This window comes from Falco peregrinus, chromosome 10 (assembly GCF_023634155.1).
Source record: "Falco peregrinus isolate bFalPer1 chromosome 10, bFalPer1.pri, whole genome shotgun sequence".
In the NCBI taxonomy this organism is placed as follows: Eukaryota; Metazoa; Chordata; class Aves; order Falconiformes; family Falconidae; genus Falco; species Falco peregrinus.
The window spans coordinates 4,387,590-4,409,665 of record NC_073730.1 but is presented as its reverse complement, the minus strand read 5'-3'; the positions used below and the strand labels follow the sequence as shown (position 1 = coordinate 4,409,665).

The following is a 22,076-nucleotide window of genomic DNA, read 5'->3' as shown; positions in this document are numbered from 1 at the left end:
TGAAGATGACCAAGGAGTTGAGTTTGGTGGCCTTTCACTGACAGCAAGAGCGTCACTTACTATGATTTTTGAAATAGGATAAATTAGTAGAAACTGCATTTAATTTTATGTGATCTCACAATCATATTTCCTTGCTTCCTCATCTATTTGGTGGAAAGCTGGCTCAGGTGAAGACAGTGCCAAAACATCGATTTTGCATTTTCCTAGGACAAGAAAATTCTCTGTTCAGGTATCAGTGAAGGGCCTTCCTTCTTCTGATGCTACAAACAGGTAACAGATAAAGCTGAAGAATATTTGGATTTTTAAGTGTCTTGTGTTTGGTTTTAACAGCCTCAAAAGATGGTGCTTCCACCACTTACTATTTCCACTAGACACTGCTACCCTCAATGGAATAGATTTCATCCTAAGAAATCCAAATTACATTTTCCCCCATTTTCTGATCCTTCCAAGTCATTCTCCTCTCACCTTGGCATCTGTTTCTTTCAATGTTATTTAGATTGTTGTTTTTCCTCTGCTTTCCATTATACATGTTCTTTAAAATAGAAAAGAAAATCTAACAGAATTTTAAAAAAACTTAGTTCTTTGAAAACAAAAGCTGTTAAGAAAGAAAATACACAACCCCAAACCAGAGGGAGGCTGCTGAAAGAAAAGGCTGCCATTTTTAAAAATGGTGGTGTCTTAACCATCTAAATACAGAGGACATTTCCATCTCTTGTACTGATACTCCAGAGAAAGCTACTGCGAGCTGCCAGCTGCCCAAGGATTTGGAGTGAAGGCAGCTGGAGAACATCAGGGAATAAAAGATGTTTCTGTAGTCAACGAATCATTCTGCCAGCCTCCCAACACCACAATTAGGGGATGCCTATCAAATAAAAATAAATTGGCATATCAAAGAACAATTTCCCTTTCTAAGAGTGATCTTTGTAGCACAGGTTTCCTGCAACAGTGTTTTTTTCTAGCATTCCTGGTAAATACCTGCCTGGGATTTATTTGCTGTGGGCAGGGACTGAAGTGATTGTTGTCTGTTGCTCACATAGTTTCTGTTTAACGATGAGTAACTCTGCTGTGGAGTGTATGAGTAATATCACCACACAGAGGATTACAGACAGGACACAGAATGGCTAACGGAGGCCAAGACCGTCCCATCACGTTAGCACATGGCAAAAAGTGACCACCGGAGTCCCCAGCACATTTCAGGAGCTGTTGCTTGTAAGATAGTACAGCAAATTGGTAAGAAACACGATGGGCATCAAATCCGAAAAACAACGTTCCGAAAATTTCTGTCCACAAAAACCAAGCAAATGTAAGTAATAAAACAAGAGTGAATCCATCTGCTTGAATCTGGGGCAATGAGCAGAGCTTGGGAACTGGACCCCAGGAAAAGATAGCTTGCCAAGGGCTTGTTAACACAGCTATAGCACCTTTGGAATTGATCCTCTGAATAAAAGGACACACTTTACTTTTACAAAATGGAGTCCTGTCATATCAAATCAAGAACAAAGCAAAGTGTAATACCCTGGTTCTGAGAAGCACGAAGCTCACAGCTCTGATGTTTTCCTGACAGCAACGTATATTATTCACAGATCATGTGGTATGAAGCTGCTAACCACTAACAGAAGCTAGATGAGGTCATTTCCAAACAGGATACAACCCTGCCATAATAAGCTGTATTTATAGCAAATAAAGCTTTGCAGCACAAGTTCCCTCCGAGATCATCAAACCAACATTCAACAGGTTTAACTATTTGCTTTGCAGCACACAATGCCTGCATTAAAGCTGTTCAAATCAGCATGAGACAGATTACAAGGAACCTCCCTCTGCTGGGACCAGCAGCTTTCATAGTTTTAACAGAAGTGCACTGTATAAACACACACAAAGAATCGTAGTATCATTTTTCTCTGGCAACTTCCAGGCACCTTCCAAACCAGCTACTGTGCTCCTGGTGCAGGTGAGAATTTTTTCTGCTGCTGAACTTTGAAGCTGGAGCATGAATACAACCGTACACCTGCACAAAGGAGTATCTTCATGGCTCCTGAAATAGGCTTGGGTGCTAGGCACAAGCCAGGGCCTCTTCTGTACCACCCCACACTAGGTATTATGTAAGAAAAGGAGAATCAGCACAAGGCGTGGAGGTGAGAGAAGTAGGAGGACTGTAATTGTAGTTAGGATTTTAGCACATTAATCATCTTGATGTTTCAGAATGAAAGTAACTCCCACAGACTGAAAATCCTAACTATACTATAAGCAAGCAGGCTTACTGGAAAAGCGATAGCCACAATGATTGAAAGAACTGATGTTGTAGAGCAAAAACATCCCAGAAAGAGGAAAAATAGTCTCATTTTAAGCAAAATATTCTATATTATACAAAAAAAAATAAATCTAAATTGTGTCCTAAAATACTTCATGAGTTTCACAGCATCCCACAAGCCTCATCAAAGATATTTATAGCAAAATGGTTTTGAATGTTACGACAGCATTAATATTTCTGTGAAACTTTACACATCAGTTTTGAGAAGTCCATTTGCACCTCAGGTATCTGTCTGGTGAAAGACCAGCCATGGTCTCAACAACTCATGTGGATCACAGGAGAGCTTATCTTATTAACTATAAAGTGATTTAATTAATCAAAGTGCAGCAGCTGCAGTGAGAGGAGCCCAGACTCAAGGCCCAGGTCTAGGCAACGGGCTGAATAATCTGTCTCCATTCGTACCTTTTCCCACCCCAAATTACCAAACAAACCTTGCTTTCATCCCAGTGCAGAAGGACATTGTTCTTTAGTGTCAAAAAAAGCAATTTCCTCCTCAGTTCTACTTTAATTGATCCTTCTGCATGTCATCTGAAAAAGGCAACAAGAAAATCCTTTTCATCTGCCCTCTCTGGAGAAGAAAAGCCACCCTGTTTACAAGATGAAGGCTCAGAAATCTTTCTGAAGTTCTATTTGGACTTGTGAGAGCTGCTTTGCTCTGTATATGGAGATATATATCCTTCAGCTTAAGTATTCAATGTCATCTTTTCAACCTTTAACGCTTCAGTAGTTATTTTGAATTATAGTCCAAGATTTGGTAAGCCCTACGTGTACTATATACATGTAGCATAGGAAAGATAGAAATAATTATGAGAAAAACACCTGCCAGCTAAACTTAAGAGTTGAAAAAGGGAATGTGGACACAGCTAATGGCAACCCTGGAAGACAGATGGAGAAAAAAAATCTGAAGCTGTCCTAGTTGCTCTGACATAGCCAAGTTGTGACACAATGCCCCACAGGAGCCAAAAAGTACATTTTGTATTTCCCTCTTGCCTAATGTATTTCTTTCTTTTATGTCTTTAATGTATTTATGTCTCTAATTTTTTTTGCTTTGTTTTGTTATTTATGGTGAAATTGGAGATGTCAGGATATGTGTGGTTTTGAAAGTCCCTTAGCTTTCTGTGTCATGAGGGTGATTATCAAGTTAAGGATGTGAAATCAAACCAGATGAAAGAAAATAAAATCATGAAGTGAAACTCCTTATCTCCCAGAATTAGCTAGTTGTATTTTCCTTCTTATCACACAGACTTTCCCCTATCCTAGCACCAAGTGGTTGGGCTTCTTCACTTTTAACAGCAAATACGAAGTGAAACACAACAGTTGGTAACCTCACATAGAAAATGAGAAGACCTCCTAAAATAACAAAAAACAAGCACTTGGAATAAACTTCAGTCTGATTTTCAGGGTATACATATGTAAAGGATTAAAAACTGGAGAATGGGAACTGTTAAGAGCACTGTGAATATTCTGAGCATTTCCTTCATTACGGCCATTCTGGGACTGACAGCGCTTCCCTGTTGGAGGTTAGATGGCCATTTCAGCAGCAAATTCCTACCAAAATTTGAGGTGTAGTTTTCATCATTTCACTAGGAAAATGTGGATGGAGAGGGAACCAGAGTAAGTCCAAGCTGTGGATGAAAGTGGAGGGATCATGGAGATAAAGGCAAACCAATGAATTGCACGCTACAGCCCACATCTAAACTGGCAGTAGTGGTTTAGGAAATTGGAGGAAACAACGAAGCCATTTCCTTTCACCCTACACTTCAACTTAAGCACAGCTTCTTTAAAAACCTCAGAAGTTTTTAAAACTAAGCATTACGTAAAATCCTATAGTGATGAAGGTATGACCTCCACAGATGCTTGAGAACAGGCTCCCTGGAAGTATCACGGAACAGTCAGCAGCTCCTCCCTATTAACCTAAGAAACACTCAACTGAGGCAAAGATTAGGGAGGCAAAGTTAAAAAAATGTTATGGGCAGAAAATTCTCCTTCTTGCTGCACCTTCTGTCAGGACTTTAATATGAAAGTGGTATTAGGATACATATTTTTTGACACATGCTCTTATTCTCCTGAATTAATAATGAATCATCAAAACTGAAACAAATATAGTACATATAGAATGATGTAATGTAGACTCTCTAGATAGAAATTCTAATGTGGTCAACAATTCTAATTATTTACTAAAGCTAATAAGGCCACATTTAGTGTCCTGTAAATGCATCCCCACTCGGATCAGGTCAGAAAGCAAGAGTTCTCCAGTAACCCTTGAAACTGCATTTTTCACAACAACTATCATTTTCTTTGCCACATTCATCATTTGAAACATCAATTTTTCAGTTTTACTAAAACAGTGAAGGCTACATAATTGCCCCGGGAAAATACAACAAATGTCCTATGGCATAAGGAACAGACTAGCAAAGTGAACGTTGAAAATTTAGTTGTGTAATCCTGTACCCAGAGAACTGTACGTTCTTTTCTATATGTGAAACTTTTATGATTACTTTACACTACTACTCTATTCCTCTACACTACCCTATTTTACTACTGACGCCTCTGTATCTGTTTGCTTGATGCTCTTCTGCAAAGAACAGCTTTTGGCTGAGCTGTGTTACATATCTAGAGAACTCCCTCAATGTTATCTTTCTGTATGTACACTTATGCCATTTAACTACTTTAACTCACGCTTTCATTTATCATATTCATTGATCAAAGCCAAAAAGCTTTGAAATCAGCAAGTATGTCCATTATAATGCTTTATATCCTATGCCGAGGTAATAAATTCAATGAGAAATTAAACATGGCATTTCAGAGCTGCACACAATGTTCTTTAATGCAGCTCACTGAAGTCCTTAATTACAAAGCTGCTGGTAAAGAATCGACAGCTTGGAAGGAAGTTTTTTGATGGAGCTTTTGAGATAATGGTCAAGATTAGACAGTAGCACCTCTGTACTGAGTATGCAAATTAACAGTAGTCTTTTTTTTTCCTGGGAGCAAAGTTACACAGTTGTTAATTTTCAGAGGAGAAGGGTCACACACTATATGGTGAATAGCAATTTTGAAATTGATTTGACTCAAACTCAGCCAGAAAAGTGATTCAGATGCAGGCATGGCTTATGTTAGAGTTGCCAAATCCGGTAACCCAATAGCTGCAGCTCTCATTAGATCCTTCTGCACCTGCTCCCACTGACAGCAGGTCCAGACCTACGTTCCCCCCAGCAGGAACTCCCAGACTCACCCGTATCTTCCCACATCTTTTCAGTAGCTGGCTCAGACACACGATCCCTACAGTACTCGTCCCACGCCTATGGTGCCTCTGGTCACTGACTCCCACTCCTCTTCTCCTCTACTTTGCCAGATAGTACAGACTGAAGTCTGCTAGTGAGTGAAGCCTACGTACATGCACGGCTAGTAGAAGCTCATCAGGAAAGCGCTCTGGTCTCACCAGAATGTGGCCCTGCACCCACGGGCCCCTGTACTCTGTGGTCCCTCCTCCCATTGCTGGCACTGGGACCTCTCACACACATCTCTCCAGGTGCTGGCACCTCAAATCTGTGGAGTCCCCGTGACCCCTTCTTGACTTGCTGGCACTGAGGACCCCAACACACACACCAGAGAGCACTCTCACCCTGGAAAACCGAAGTGAAGTTTAGTAAGAAGACAGGACAGACTGTGGTGATGAAGTGTGGGACGAGTGTACTGACTAAAGCCGCCTGCTCACACCCAGCTGACCCCATTTATCCCCTTTTTCCCCCTGTTATCCCACACTTGATCCTCTCCAACCCACTTTGATCCTTCCCTTTTCCAACCTTTGGTCCTTCCCCTAATCATCCCATAATAAATCTCACATATCCCAACAGTCTCCTGGAAAACATCCCATAATGCACTTCACACAATCTCCAAATGCTTTTCCCGTCCATCCCAAAGTGAGTCCCGTTCCTGCTTATGCAACCACAGCCCTGCAGGCTGCGCGGCGTCAGGGAGAGCTGCTGGTGGCCCACCTGGGTGGGTTTCACAGCAGGTCCGTGAGCTGAGCCCCCTGCTGTGGGCACTGGGGCAGCCAGGGTGGGGTCCCCTCTGCACCGTCTGTTTGTCGGGGTTCCTCTGCTGCTCCCTGGGCGTTTGTGTTTTCATTAATTAGCCCTTAATCAAATGACCTCACAGCTTAAAACCCAGCAGGCGTATGAACCCCTCCCCAAGTCCTGAGGTATCCCAAAAGCAAAGCGGGAGCTGCTCAGATGCATCACTAACCTGGGACAGTTTCTGCAGGCAGATTAATTAATTAATTAATTAATTAAGTCCGTCAGCTTTCAGAGCGAGGGTCATTCAGAGAATCTTGGTGTACACATCCAGTTGTGCCAGAATATTTTTAAAGCCACAACCAGCTCAGGCTTATTTTAAAGGTTTTAAATGTGCTTTACTTGAAGTGTACTCAAGACGGGTGCAAAAGATCTACATATTCCACTGATAATGAAGGAAATCATTGTCCGCTAGAACTGCAAACCCTGATCAATTCGTATAAAGGCCAAACACAATAGGAAAACTTGGGGGGGGGGGGGGGGGGGGGGAGGGGAGGGCCAGAACCCACAGTCTGTACATCTGAATCATATTTACAAGTGGTGATCACTAGATCCAAACACTTGTAATTATTCTCCTGACCATGAGTTCTGACCAGAAAACCCAGAAGCACAGGCTGGACGGGTTATTTATGCCAGAGGGACTCTGAAGAGAGGAACCAGCTGAATGCCAGGGTCGCTCCCACCACAAGCCCACATGCCGATCCGCTCCAGTCTTCTGTTCAGCGAGAGACTGTATTTAATTCTGCTTCCCGGGAGAAAACAGACTTTAACCAAAAACTCCTCCAAGTTTTTGGCTAAAGCCCTGTGCGATACATTCCCTTCCAGAAGTGGTAGATTATAGAAAAGACAGAAAGGCAATTTCTGATCAGTTGTAACATCTTTCTCCTGCCCTTGCAAAATCTGCCCTGGCAAAAGTTAACTGGGTACTTTTTAGAAGAGGGGGGGCGAGTGCTGCCTTGGCCGGGGCTCCTTATCCCACTAAATTACACTCCACAATTGAACTCAAAGGATTTTTCACATTTCTTCTCTCTTTTCAATTTTTTTAATGAAAGAGGCCAGCCAATTTTTATATCACAAGCCTTATTACCCATTGTATTGCTGCACGCGCCTATAACTTTGTCAGTTTGTTCAGTTGCCTGTTTTTTGTAGGCAGAATTGTTTGCAAGTAAAGCTTTTAAAAGTATTAGTAATGTAACATCTTTCAGTCGTGTGAGAATGAACAGAAATCAATATGAAGTTCTTGGGGAAAAAAACCCAATAAAATGAAGAAATTCACTGCAAGGGTAGAGTTAAGGTTACTGGGGTACTCGTCAGTGATCATTTTTCTGCTTGCAGCCCTGGGTTTCTAGGAGACTCCAAGAAATCCAGAAAATATGGGCTTCCATTTCCCTAGCTGTAAAAAACTGTTCACTTTTACTGGTGTAACAGTAGGTCTTAATCCAGACTATCTAATCTACCAATCAGCCTGTTGAACAGAAATAACACGACAGAAAGGGTGAGCCTTGATGAAGACACTCCGGTGTCACTAAGCATCTACTGACATCAAGATAAAAACTTGACCACAGAAAAAACTGAGAGGGATAAATCCTGGAACAGATGTATAAATGAGCAATAGCTGAGCCATATGAAATATAATAAAACACAGACTCACAGGCACTGGAGATGGAAAAGACCTATTAGGTCATCTAGTCCCAGCCCCTGCCAATTCAGAATTGGTCCCTAGAGTGATGTGCTGAACTTTAAGAAAAAAAAGGCTGCCAAAAGCTTTGTCAAGCCTGTTACACTTGCTCCAGAAGAGAGAAATGAAAAACCCCAAAGCAAATGAACAGGCTTCAAGTCATGGGGGACTGACAGTGCCAGGAAAACTTGATTGTATCCCCATCTCCTTAGCAAACCTTGGTGAGGAGCGAAGGGGTGGTTTCCAAAGTCCAGAGCACTTCCATACTGCATGACTGCTGCAGCTGAAACCTGGCGAGTCAGAACTGAAAATCACACAGGCAGGCTTTGCCCTCAGGCACACTATGGGAATTCCTCTTCCTCCAGCAACTATAGAGAGAACAGTTACTGAAACTCAAGCTATTGGGAAGTGCCAAGTGAAGGCATGTTCATTCTAGACTGATGCCTCCAACCCATGTTAATCTAGCCACAAAACAGTCTTGATGGTCCCCATGACTGGGTATTTGCCTACCAGGGTATTTTAGCCCTCAGCCTCTCCACGCCTACACAGATCTGCATTGGAGCTGCTTCCTCTGGTTCGTAGGAGGCTGTCAGAGCCAGAGGGGCACACAGTGCCTCACCACTTTCAGCATGGCTTGGAAAAAAGTTGGAGAGGGGGACCACCAAGCGTCAGGGGAGTGTACACCACCTGGCTAGCACTGGGACCAAGAATCCTGTGTGGCGTGCGAAGGCGGCACCTGCCATCAACCATCACGAGCACCACACAAATAGCTACACGTCTTAGGACACTGCCTAGCACTGCAGTAATGTGTGTTTTTATTGTAGGGGTGAAGTCCTAAAGGAGACCAGGAACGCCTTTGGCAGTGGAGACAAGGGAAAAGAGAGAGCAACTGAGAAGTATCCAAGCAAGACTGTGAGACGGCTGTCTGAGCATAATGGGGTGAAGACGATGACCAGGAGGCAAGTGTGACACTAAAGAAAATACACTGGGACCCACTTCTGTAAGTAAAAGAGACTGCTGACACACTGCACTCTCAATTAATTTATCTACAAGCACGGGCTTCAGGCCCAATTAGCTGAGATTGCTGGATAAGTTCCTGAGTGTTCCTATCTCTCACCAAGGGCAGCAGAAGCAGATGGGACTCAAAAGTGACACTAAAGGCAGGGAACAGCTTGGACACCAGCAGGGGAACCAGGTCAGCTTGATGGAAAAAGAGAAAAGTCACCTGAAAAACAGGCAAGCATTCCTTTTTCTAAGGATCCAACTCACAAATGATCTTCCAATTCCATGGGAGCAAGGTTGTTTTTATAATCCTAGCCAGTCACAAGTTGTTTTTTTTTTCTAAGTTTTCTAGTCTAACATACTCGGAAAGCGAGATCTAAAATTTATCCTTGTGCAAACAATCAATACCATGTCGTACACACCACTCATGTCCCAGCTATGAGGCTTAATCATGGCTGGGGCTTAAGCTGCCATCTAAACACCCCCAGAAAACATCAAATGTTTGACCATTGGCGATATATGTATAACATCTCATAAACGTACTGGGAAACTACGCTCTCTTCATGTTGTACAAACCTGGTCTACTATATCTATAATGCATTTGCCAAGCTTGCAAACACTGGGGAGAGTTTGTTACGCCAGATTTCTTTCATAAACATCTCTTATGATTTTCCATTATGATACTGGATGAGCTGAGAGAGAGGGGAGTAACACTTGCAAAGCAAATCCCATGTTTTCTACCCAAGTGTGCCACACTGTAGCTCAAATCCCACCTAACTTCGCTCCCAGCAAAGCAAGAAGAAATTAATGTATTCCTCAAAGTACTGAAAGCCAAGCATCTTTCGTAGGTGATTTGCATTTTTCTACAGCTTTTTTACTGTAACAGCTACTTAAATCTTCCCCGGGGTGAATGACATGCTGGACAAGGCCCCTTCTGCACTCACCATGGTTTGAGTGTCTCACACAGTCCCCCAGCATGGCGCTGAACCGCCTCTGAGCCTCTGGCTCCGGGAAGCAATAGTAGCTGTGCCGGCTGAAAGGCTGCCACAGGTAAACCGGGAACTCCTTCGGCAGCTGAACGAAGGCTTGGGCGACCTCCTTCTCACTCGACCCTGCACAAAAAACACATTTCCATTTGAAATCTGCAGGTTTCCTGGGGGCTTCGGCTCTTTTCTTCTGCTATGACAGAGAAAACAGACCTTCGCTAGCAGGGAAGCATGAGACACGACAAAATCAAGTCTTGATCCAAGCAATTGGGCACAGAGGGCAGGGGGGCACGGCTGGGATGGGCACTCTCAACAGGCACCAACCACCTCTCTAAGTTATACTGTAGCAACTTGATGTCCTCTTGTTTTGTATTCAAGGTGGCCAAAAACTACACATTCCTTGTAAAATTTCAAAGAAACTATTTCATTGGATTGTAGCTGCTAGGGAAAAGGTTTTCACGGCAAATAGGTCAGTGGGCAGCTCTGGTCTCTTCCACATAGAGACCATACAGGAGCGTATGGTCTTCTGTATAGAAACAAACTCCATCAACCATGTAGGAACAGCAGTGGTTTCCCCACCTCCAGGGTTTCCAAACACTGCAAGACGGCCTTACGAACTGTCACTTCAAGGCCTGGAAGGTGAAGCAAAGACAGCACTCAGTATCTCCACTTTCCAGTCTCTGTGCACAAGGGATGATGCTGTACAACACTGTTTATGGATGACTAAGTGATCTCTGGGTGTCTTCAGCATCGCACAGAAGGGGAGAAGGTCGATAAAAGACTAACTGAGCCAGTCATTGTGAAGGGAGAGGCACAGAAGCCCGCAAGCAGCCTTGGGCTACTCCATGTTACTCAAGCCCAACTCCTGCAGAGCTGTGGTGACACACAGAAGTCACCTCCAGGCACAGCTGCCCCACACTACCCTCTGACCCCCCTATGCCTTGGGAAAGGGGTGTAAGGGGGGCACGTCCCAGCAGTCATAATTTTAAGTGGCATGAGACAAGACTTAAAAAAAAACACCTTGTCTACATCTTGCTCTTATCCTTTCCTTATGTGGCATTCCATTTTCCAAATCTGACTCTGCAACATGAGATCTACTCCCTTAAAGCCCGAATTTTCTCCATCTTCGTGGAGGGGGGGCCGGCAGGACCACAATGGTTCCTGTCCCAGAAACAAAAGCAGCAGCAACCTTCCTGCCCTCTCTGTGGGACTTATTATCAACTGTGAGTCAACACAGGCAGCTGGCATCTAAAAATGGAAACAAATAAACCAGGAATATTTACTAGGCCCAGGAACAATGGTGGTGTGGTTCCTGCCTTGCTTCTGCAGAGCTTCCAGCGGCTTTGTGCCGGGATGCTGAAAAAAAAACAGGACCCAGCATTTCTGAGAACATTAGCTTATAGCATCTTCTGTGTACATACACTCTGGAGCTGTGCTTTGACTTAGAAAAAGGGCTGTGTGCATCTCCTGTTGCCCCATTTTAAAGTCTAGCAAGAAAGCCTGCCCAGAAGTGGTCTGTGTAGGTAACAGAGCGTGGGGTTTGGCAGTTCAGCTTCAAAAGGGGCTTACCAACAGGATCTGGAAAATGTTTATCAGACAGCAAATTGTAATCTTCTTCTGAAGTCAGTACTTTGCCTCCTGCAGGAAGAATGTGATATTTAGGGCTGGCTCCTTTCTGGTAGGCCTGGAAAAACAAGAGAGAGGGAAAAGATAAAATACACAACTCATTGACAAAGCTAATGCACAGGGATATTCCCCAAAGGGAAAAGTTTTTTTGTCAGACTGAATTTTGGATATATTCCCTAGACACGTCAAATCTAAACCATGGTTGAATGTAAGAAGCATATTTTAAAATATCCTCTCAGTGCTTATCAGCCATGGTGAAGACTCAGGGACAGAAGGGAAGGGAAAAGGATGGGATTTTCTTCTAAACTCTATTTGTTTGATTTGTCAGCCAGGACTAGTTTGACTGTGGCAGCTGCTAAATGAAAAGCTTCACTGCAGTCAGCTTGAAGCCACCCAAGAACGGCTCCTTAAAATCCAACTGCAGAAGCATGGGGATGTATTACAATGACATACAGATAAGAAGCACTCTACGATAGGCAAAGGAAAGTTCAAAGCGCTGTTAAAATGATTTGCTAGTTCTTGCAAATACATATGGCCAAGTCAAGGCGCTCAGTTGTACCCTCATCCATCCCTGTGGAGCTTCAGGCCAGTTCGCAAGGCTGAAGCTGCCTCACTGAGGATAACGTTTCATCTAAAAATGCTAAAAGAAAGGCAGCAGCACTGGAAAATTCACTTGGTATGAGTTTATTTGGAAGCGTAGAAGAATGTAAGAGGAAGAAGCATTTACCTCTTTACTCTCAAAGCAATCCACAGTGTAGTCATTTCTGATAACGACATATCTGTCCTTCCACTTCTTCAGATCCTCAGCAAAATGCAGCAGCTCTGCTTCATATAAGACTGTCCCAGCTTCCAGCGGGGGCTATAAAGACAGGTTTTGAGATCTGACATTCTCATAATCACACCTCAGTTCTCAAAAATACACAATCAAATTCTGTACCCTGAGGTGAGGAGGCAGCAGTAGAGCTCTGCCTTCCAAAAATACTTCCAGATTTCTGAGACAGAGACATTCTTATTTACCTTTTGGATGCCATGCTGAATGCAAGATGACTTGTAGTTCATCATCTCCCACTTTCCACTATGTACTAAACCCATTGCATTGATGCAACAATTTTTTTATTATAAAATAGAAAATTACTTCCAATTGCTTTGTGACACTTTTGCATCTGTGCTCTTGTAACTGATATGCATTTTTCTGAAAGACGCAGCTGTTCTATTATCCCACCTTTTACATTCCACCTCATTGCTTTAGCTTACTCACTTCAAGATCATTGGAAACCCATGATTTCCAATACACCTGAAAAATTTAGACCCATATTTTCTTAATATTGAAGGCTGGTTCTCTGCATTTTCCTCCAATAAAGAGATTTCTGTCTTTTTTTGTCTCTCTTTTTCTAATAAAAAACAGCTTTCCACAGCTCACTTCACAGAAGGGATTGCTGCATCTTCTTTATGAAACCCTATAGCCATGGATGAAAGGGTTAATTAAGTTTCCCACAGGATTTTCTGCCCTGACTGTATGATCTCTGTCCCAAGATTCTTGCAAAACCTTGCCATCAGCAGGAAGCAACTAGTTTTGTCCAAGTGTCCACCTCCATCTCGATGAGATGCACGCTTTGTACCAGAAACTTGTGTCATGGTTCTTCTCATGCTACGATGAGACAACCAAACAAGACCAAAACAAAGATGTATTTTCAAAACCAAACTTCAAACTTGAAACCAAATGCAGCTTTTCCATCCAAAACCTAACTGAACCAAATCAAACATCTGTACTTGCAAATCTGTTGTGTACACTTAGGTTGTATATAAGAAAGTACACACATAACATATCCTAGATACACATTTATTATGTATTAAATTACTCAGTATAAGAAGCTGAAAGAATATTTCTGCATTGTGTGCTTGTGTATTAGAAACATTTAAATAACTTGAAAAATACTTTGGGTTTGATTTTTAGAAGCTTTGAGTATCTGTACCGCCTAATAACTTTACTTGAGGGCATTCAAGACTGGGAAAAACAAGAAAACCGAGTCCAGTCAGCAGCTGATACATTTCCAGCTCATATTTTTCATACACTTCAACTACTAAATGCGTTATTTAAATAGTTGATGTGTTAATTATTTCATGCAGGAGAGCAGATCTGTATGGTAGCTTGAGGATGGGGAAGGGCTTATGTGTGCCCTCCTACCTTGGTTTTCAGGAACCGGGACTGGGAATCCCGGTGCTGCTCCAGCTCATCCTGCACGTGCTTGCAGAAAGCCACCGCATACTGGCGTCTGTAGTGCGGGCTGAAGTTTTTGATGACGGCCTCTGTTTTTCCTGAAGCAGAAATTGAGATTTAATTGTATTTAATATATGTGGATTCAGAAACTGTAGCATAGTACCAAGGCAGTTATCACCAGCAACCCAAAATATTGCCTGAGCGTACCAACCTGCACAGCAGACCAGGACACCCCTGGAGATGCATTCAGCTGTTGTGACAACAAAGCGCAGAGGGGATTTGTCCAGGAAAACACTGGAGTTTGGACATGGGGTTTTCCTTCCAAGAGTGAGCAAAACATACCCCAAATCTATTTCTCTAAGAAAAGATGCTGTATGCCTCTCCCTGGGACATTCTGCCACAGATCCATGGGTGTTTAACAGCTGATAAGGTTTTCAACGAAACATATAGACAAGTGATAAGCATACAGACAAGTGATGCTAGCTAGTGTTTAGCCGATTTAGCCAGTTTTATCACACAGTGAGATTTTAAAGCTGACTCAAAGCTCTTACAAAGGATGTTTTCTAGGCTTGGGCACTGCAATCTCTTCTTTGTTTGAATATAAACAGATACTCAGTCATGCTGCAATAAACACTAATTTTGTATTGTCTTGCTATGATCAAGATCTCATCAGTAGCAATAACAGCAATAAACACACAGACAGCCTCATTCCTGAGAATCTTAAAGCAATTTAGGAGTAATTAACTCATTAACTTGATCAAAGAAATTAAAGCTTTACAGACAAGGAAGTGAAGTTAAACTTTAAGGCCATGTGTATATGTGACAAAGAGTCTGCAGCAATGTGAAAACCAAAACCTGGACTATGATCTAGATAGCATCCCGACTGTCCTGGGGACTGGAAAGATAGATCCCTTTCTTCTTTGTATTAAGGAGCCCCATGACAAAGGGGTTTTCCTCAGCATACAATAGAGAAATGTAGTTTCACACCTCAAGCAATTTTGATGTTTTCACAATTTTATTTTGTTTTGCTTGGGGAAAAAATACCAAATTTTCTGGCAAAAAATATGGTAGTTCCCAAACTGAAATTTCTTGAAGCCTTTATATGCATGGACTCCTAGACCAGGACTAGCACTCTTGAAGGGCCAAACAGAGGAACCAGCAAGAAGCACCGAGACCTCCAGAGTCCTGGAGAAGCTGAACCACCTATAATGATGTTCCCAGATTGATAAACTCCTCCCAGGCACCTGCCAGCACAAATCACCGACAGGGATTCATGAGGAGTCTTGATGATGTTTCTGTATTTCATACAAAGGGCTGTGAGTCTGCAGCAACTATGATGAAATCAGAGAGAGGACTCGACGGATTTGCTCTTTCAAGCATGTAAGCATAGTCCTTATAAAGCAACCATGCAATACTTGCTGGATTACTACTGATTTGATTGCCGTTTCTGACCAAAAAATGGTGTTCAACTGTCAGTGCAGTTCCCAGAACGTTCATGCCTTTTTAAATCTTAAATAATTTTAAATATAGTTGAATAAAGAGAAAAGCCATGGATCATTACCAGAATAAGTGCATGGAATTTTATGGGAGAAAGTTCATGGATGCTCTGGTGTACAAGATCCTGTCGTCCAAGATTTACTGCATCTGGCTACCTTATTTCCATTTAAAAACCCCAAATACGTGTGGCTGAGACTGCCATGGAAAAATAGCTAGTTTGCTGAGGAGTTCACAGAGATGGGCAATGGCAAAAGACTTTGTAAAGTGTCTATTTCAGGTCCAGCTCTGATCTGCTCCTAATGTGGGACATTACCAGGCTGACAGAAGTAATTTCATCAATTCAGACAGCCACAGTATTTAATTACTCCATAACTTCCTGATAATTACATCACTTTAGTTACATGCCACAAAAGAAAAAGCTATACATTAGCTCCTCTGCTTCTGCATTTTTATTTGCAGTTTGATGAACAGAATTTGATGCATCCCTCAAGTTTAGGGACATAGTGACATAACCTTTCATTCCACCTATTCCCGTGTAACCAGCTCAGAGAGGAGAGCTGGAGCCTTCTCCTTCTTAAGCATCAACGGCGTCGCTGCCTTCAGCTAAACTGCAAGTCCCTTTTGCCCCACTCCTGCCCCTTTCCAACCCCACATCACTGCTGGGTTACAAACCTGCCGCCCCTTCAAGCCCTGCCCAGGTATGTGAAGGAGACAGCTCAGCTGACTGCCGCACGCGCAGAGGCATTACACAAAGCTGGGGGGATGTCAGGAGGCTGGGTTAAGTTTTCAAGTACGTAAGTTTTTCACACATCTACTTGTGGGACAGCACCAGGTGACAACCTGGACTCCAGCCCTCCAGTTTTACGAGACCACATTTTTTGAGACATACCCATTCTGGGATGTGCTTGTGCACAACAGCAGGATACCAGTGCTGCTGAAGCAGAAAATCCCTGCCCATCTGACAGCCTTTTAGAAACTAGCCTGCTTTGGTCAGAGGCATAAACTTATTCTCCAAATAAGGACAAAGCTTCCCAAAACTTTCTTTATAGCATTTTTTTTTTTTCTTCTGGTCCCAGCCAGCAGTAGGATGTTGTTGGCCCCGGTGGAGTTTCCTGCTCAGGGTTCGCCCCTATTTTCCACTGTGGCTTTTTCTTTTCCAGCTTGCAGTGGCCTCTTAATCTGTTACAGAGGGCTCAGAGACACTGGACCTCACTTGACTACTGCCTGCATCCTGCAGTAAAAATTTGTAGAGGAAGTGGGACAAAGAACAAAAATCTGGTGTTGGGAAAAAAACCCAACAATCGCAGGAAATATCTGTAATTTTGGCAAAGTCTTTCAATTATGGCTAAATCAGCTCCAAAGTGTGATTCTTTACTGTCAGTATTCCTTAGATCAGCTTTAAGTACTATGACCAAAGAGAAAGGAACTACGTAGTTCATAACATAGAAGTAAGAAATATGGCATCAATGTTATTTTTATGTGCAGATTATATTTACAATCAATCAAGACATGAATCGAGGAGCAAATGTTTCAGGCTGTTTATTCCAGTCTTTGCACTACTTGTTGCAAAGGATGTCCGCATTAAAAATACCACCCCCTCTTAAAATCGGAAGAAATGTTTTTTTGAAGAGATTGTGAGTGGCACCACATGAAGCCCTGGCCTTGCACCATTTGGCTCAACAAGAATTGCAACACTACCTGCGGGTGGGAAGAGAAGCGGATGGACCCTTGATCCATTGTTCGTTGACGGATCTTTAAACTCATTTGGTTTACAGAAGATAAAAATACACTATCTGAAAATAAACATGATGCGAACAGTCATGAGTAATAGAAACTCTTCCCATTAAATGATAACATGGGGCAACTGGAGACAAAATACTCCAGGGCAGTTGAAAAATGAGTTCCCCTAATTCTTTTCCAAATTTAGTGTGGCTTGCTTAGTCAGAGCTGTTGATACGGAGCAAGGGCAGCTTTCCCACTTGCTCAGTCTGGCAATGGCGCAGCTCCAGCCCACATAAATGTGACCTGAAACCCAGCAGCTAGGACCTTTATCCTAGGAGAATACATAGTTTTATCATCCCCAGTAGAAGCCTGCATGCAACTGAATTTACCAACATGAAAAGGTGACAGTGATGGAGGTAGAAGGATTTCTGTCAAATTAACACGGCAAAGGTCCATTCCCCCTTTGCTCAGGGTTAGATCCTGCTCCAGAATAAACTTTGCTAATGCTCCACAATGCATCTCCTGCTCCACAGAATCACCCTTGCATTTGATCACAAAAGTTTAGCAGAAGTTATGATACGTCTTATAAGACTAAACCCAAATGCGACTCCACTGAGAAACAAGAAACATCTGCCAGTTGCCCTACTGGAAATGGGAGAATCCTCCCCCAAACCTGTTTCTTCTTGTTTCTCCACTGCCTTTGACCTTCTTAACTGTGTGTCACCCATGCTGGACACCTACACGTAATTCCAAGTCATCAACCCATAGCATGTCTTCAAATACCCAACTTTTTATTTTGGGTTTCTCTGCTTTTACTGAAATAAACTGACATACACCTTTAAAAACTATGGGCAATCCTTGGCAGGTTTTCCCAAACCAGGTCTAGCTGCTGGCTTTCAGCTTGGTGGCACAGCCACGCACAGGCTGGTTACCTTGCCCTGCCGTGCTTCTCCACTCCCAACAACGTGTTGCCAAGTGACTGGTATGGATGCAGGTCAGGAAAATTCAGGAAGAAGTCAGAAAATAGTAACTTCTTGGCTGGCATACAACAGAGGCGCTGCCCGCACTCACCGGACTTCAGTCATTTGGAAGTAAGGGAGAGAAAGAAGTAAGGATTTGCCATAAAAAATGCTACTCCACTTATATATTGTTCTCTGGGAGTAAGATGACCCTTCCAAGGGTAGCAAGATGACTATGACCCTTCCTCTTCATAGCACAATGGCTTGCACTCAGCACCTTTTGAACAGGGTTTTTGAAAAATACCATCAGCAGTGATACAAATCTCTTTGGCGATCTGGGGGATTTATCTTCTTAAACCATTTAAGCCCATTGAAAAAGACACTTTGTGCCCCGAGGGACGTGAACTGTAAAAAAAGTAGATGATCTGCCATATCAAAGCAAACCCTAGACAAAATAAAACCTAAAAGAAACAATAAGCATTGTGCATGCTGAATGCCAGTACACCCAGCACTTCAAACAAGTGTGAAGTACTGAGACAGAACAGGAACGAATGACTTTGTCCCTGTATTTCTCCCACAAGGCCACAAGCAAAGGTGTCGGAAGTAAATATAAAAAGATCAGTTGATCATACCCACATGGTACTTCACCAGGCAGGAGTGCAGCCCACAACTGGGGACTTGCTTTTAAACAATAAACAATAAACTATAAACTGTGCTGTGTGCCTTAATCTTATTCAGCAAATTCAGTACCAAGCTTTAAAATTACGACTGTATGTCCATCCATCTGTCCGTCTATCCAAATACGTAATTGTATTCTCGTAGCCCATCAGGGTAGCAGCAAAATGAGTTAATAAAATCACCAGTGTTCATTCAGCTCATGGGTCAACTTCATCCCAACTCCAAGATAAATACAACCTTTGAGATAAACATCTAAAATTGTAGATGCTCTACTTGAGCCCTGTGAATTGGTAAAGGTGGATGTCAGCATCGGCAGCTCTAAAATGGGTTAGATACTCGCTGTGAAAAGAGAGAAGCAGCTTCTGCTGCGATATTGTGTATAAAACCTGCTCTTCCTGAATTCACCCATTCATTTCAAACATCATTATCATTTATTAAATGCATCTGGTAACCAGAAAACTTGTAAAAGCAATTCTTTTTGGCGTATCCTCTCTAACAGCGCTCACCACCTTCTGGTGCCCTGGGACACACAGTAGTGCAGTGGGAATCACCAGATTCCCTCTCTCCTACAGTCTCCTTTCTTGTGCAGGACTTACAGTACCACCCAGAAACTGCTTAAATCCAAGAGCTCCCAGGCTTTATCCTACATGTACCGGGAGGCAATATAAAATACTCTTTTTGTTGTAGAAAGCATAGCTCAGTTTGATCTTTATTTATAGAAACAGTATTTTGATTATTTGTGAGTCATGACTTAATATCTGTTATGGCAAAAAGGGATGACAGACATAAATTGCACGTTCTAATTTGGCTGCATCGCCTCTGCAAGTTTGTTTGCACTCACTTTGCCAAACCAAGAAGCTCTGCAGTGGAGCTGCCCCTCTTTCCCAGGCACACACGCTGAACAGCACAGTTTGCACCTGACAAAATATTGAAACCAATTCTTTACTCTCAGCTTTGTTTTGTATTAACGGAGACTACTCTCACTAAAAACTTACGATGCTGCAACCACACTGGTATGCACACACTCCTGAATTATCCTTCTGCAACGCAGACACTAAACTGCACTGATAAAATTCCAGTTTGTCACCCAAAATGCAATGCATAGGAGAGAATAATACCCATCACACTTTGGATCATCTTCTTCCTGATTCTCAGCATATAAGCACTCCTTGGGTGCTTAGCCCATCTTCTCTATAGGATGAGTGAGAAAGTCGATGCTGCCTTGTGAAAAAAATCAGATTTCTTAGCAAGTTCACCAGCTGAGACCGTGGGTGTGAAATTTGTTCTCCACCAGAAGCGAAGCTTCTTTCTCAGGGCAAGCTAAACAAACACATTTGTAAGTTCATGTAAGCTTGATCCACAGCAAAGAAGGAGCCAAAAATAACAGGCTCCATTCCAGCCTTGCAGATCTCCCCTTCTACAATTTTTTACTTGAGTACTTAGCTCTTCCTCAAGTGCTCCACTAAACAAGGCTACATTTTATACTGAGCTGCACAATTATCCCATAGATTTCACTAGATCTATATACCTATAACGTTCTTCTCAGGCAACTTCATGAGCATCAAGTATTTCAGAGGGAGTAGGCAGACCTGAGTGAGACAGACCTCATACGCTCTAAAAAAAGGCTTGTTTTCTTAAGAGTAGCTTGTGATTTAACTATGGATCCTGCTATTTGAAATTCATTCTGAATACTATCTCATTATTAAAAAATGCAAAGCAAAATACAGAGCACTAATCCTACTTAAACACAGACTGTCTCTTGGGTCAAACTCAGAGATTCATTCCTGCAGCCAGATTTCCTTTCCCCTTTCCTCTTCCCTCCCAGACCAGGATCAAGAAAATTCTTCTCAGGAAACGCAGAGACAGGACTATCACACCTTTGATCTATGATTAACCATCAATATCCTAACAGCACACCTTCCACGCCCTCACAAGCGTCTGCTCTATCCTGAAACTCTCCGGAGGATATCTCAATTGTAATCACGTTATTCCTAAGCTCTGTCCTTTGCAAGTACACAATTCCCTCCAACTGCACTACATGCTGCCAGGGTATTTTATTTGAGACCCACTGCTGGTAAGGTGGAAATGCCCAGGGGAACATATTTTAGCATCAATCCGCCACTGCAAGGCAGCGGGTTGGGATGGTACGTGTCTCGCACCTGCTTGAACCACAGAAGCAGCCTCCACTGGGTACATCTCATCCTTCAGCATGTGCACTTCACGGACACGGGCCAGCCCTGGGACACTGCTGCCTCCAGCTTCTTCACACCTCCTCCCATACATGGATCATCTCTCCCGCTGGGGGAAATGGACGGACAACTTCTCTAGCTGGAGACAGGTCCCGCACGAGCAGCTCCCCCAGCATTGCAGAGGGGAGAGGCAGTAAACATCAGGAAGCCGTTGGCAGTGCTGCAGTGCTGCCCTCCTAAACGCGAAGGCCAGGAGCAGGGGATAGGGAAAACAACGGGAAGGATTTGAATTGTAACCTCTAAATGCCTGACTTGCAACTAGTGAGATTGGGCGCTGCTCTATCGAACAGCAGGGACCACCAACCACCAACCCCATTGCCGAATCGATACTCCGAGGAGAAACAAGATTTCATGAGTTGCCTTTGCACTTCTGTCAGGTTACAAAAATACTAACAATCATGACTTACATAAAGGCCAAAGCTTGTGGGTAATCAAGCAGAAACAAGCCCAACCTGAGCCAAGGGTTTGATTAACACTGTGTCAGATAAGCTTATCCTTAAGGCTGCTGAAATTTATCCTTTATTGGTAACGGGGTTAGAAGCAGCAAAGCTCTGTCTAGAAACAACTACTCACGGTCAAATTCATCAAGAATAAGGTCTGACAATCCTTTATTTATAAGCTTATTTCACAGCACCAGAAGAATTAGTGATTTAATAAAATAAATGAACCCAGTCTAGTTCCCGGGGGCCACGTGAAGCTAAACTACGCTCTGTATTAAGTTAATTTGGTGAAGGTCAGTCGTTTTCAAGTTTTGTGGGTTTTTTTCAACCCCTTGAGCCACAAGCTGAGCCACTATTGGGGAAATAGACACCAAGCACGTCCTGAGCAGCTTTCTCCAATCCAGATCTCAGCATCACGTTACAAGTCATGGTAGGTCATACACAAATGTTTCTTGGGAACATTTAAACAGCTTTCAAAAAATGTAAGCCAATGCCACATCACCCTTTAAATCAGGATGATGTATTCCCTCTTCCCTCCATTTCGGGTGACAGGCGTTGCAGCCATGTACCTCTCTGCCCAACCATCCACAACATAAATTAATAAAAACGATTCTCACACCAGAGATGCAGATAACAGAAA

At 42.8% G+C, this 22,076-nt stretch overlaps 1 protein-coding gene across 1 annotated transcript in view; it reads right to left on the bottom strand.

Annotated features, from left to right (window-relative positions):
• The window catches only part of NIBAN1 (niban apoptosis regulator 1), a 70,169-nt gene that overhangs the window by 25,164 nt on the left and 22,929 nt on the right, over positions 1-22,076 (bottom strand). Inside the window, exons 2-5 of the mRNA XM_055815352.1 lie at positions 13,859-13,989; positions 12,401-12,532; positions 11,617-11,731; positions 10,006-10,173 (exon numbers count right to left, since the gene is read on the bottom strand). Of these exons, the coding sequence (XP_055671327.1) occupies positions 10,006-10,173; positions 11,617-11,731; positions 12,401-12,532; positions 13,859-13,989 (546 nt within the window). The remainder of the gene's footprint in view (positions 1-10,005; positions 10,174-11,616; positions 11,732-12,400; positions 12,533-13,858; positions 13,990-22,076) is intronic.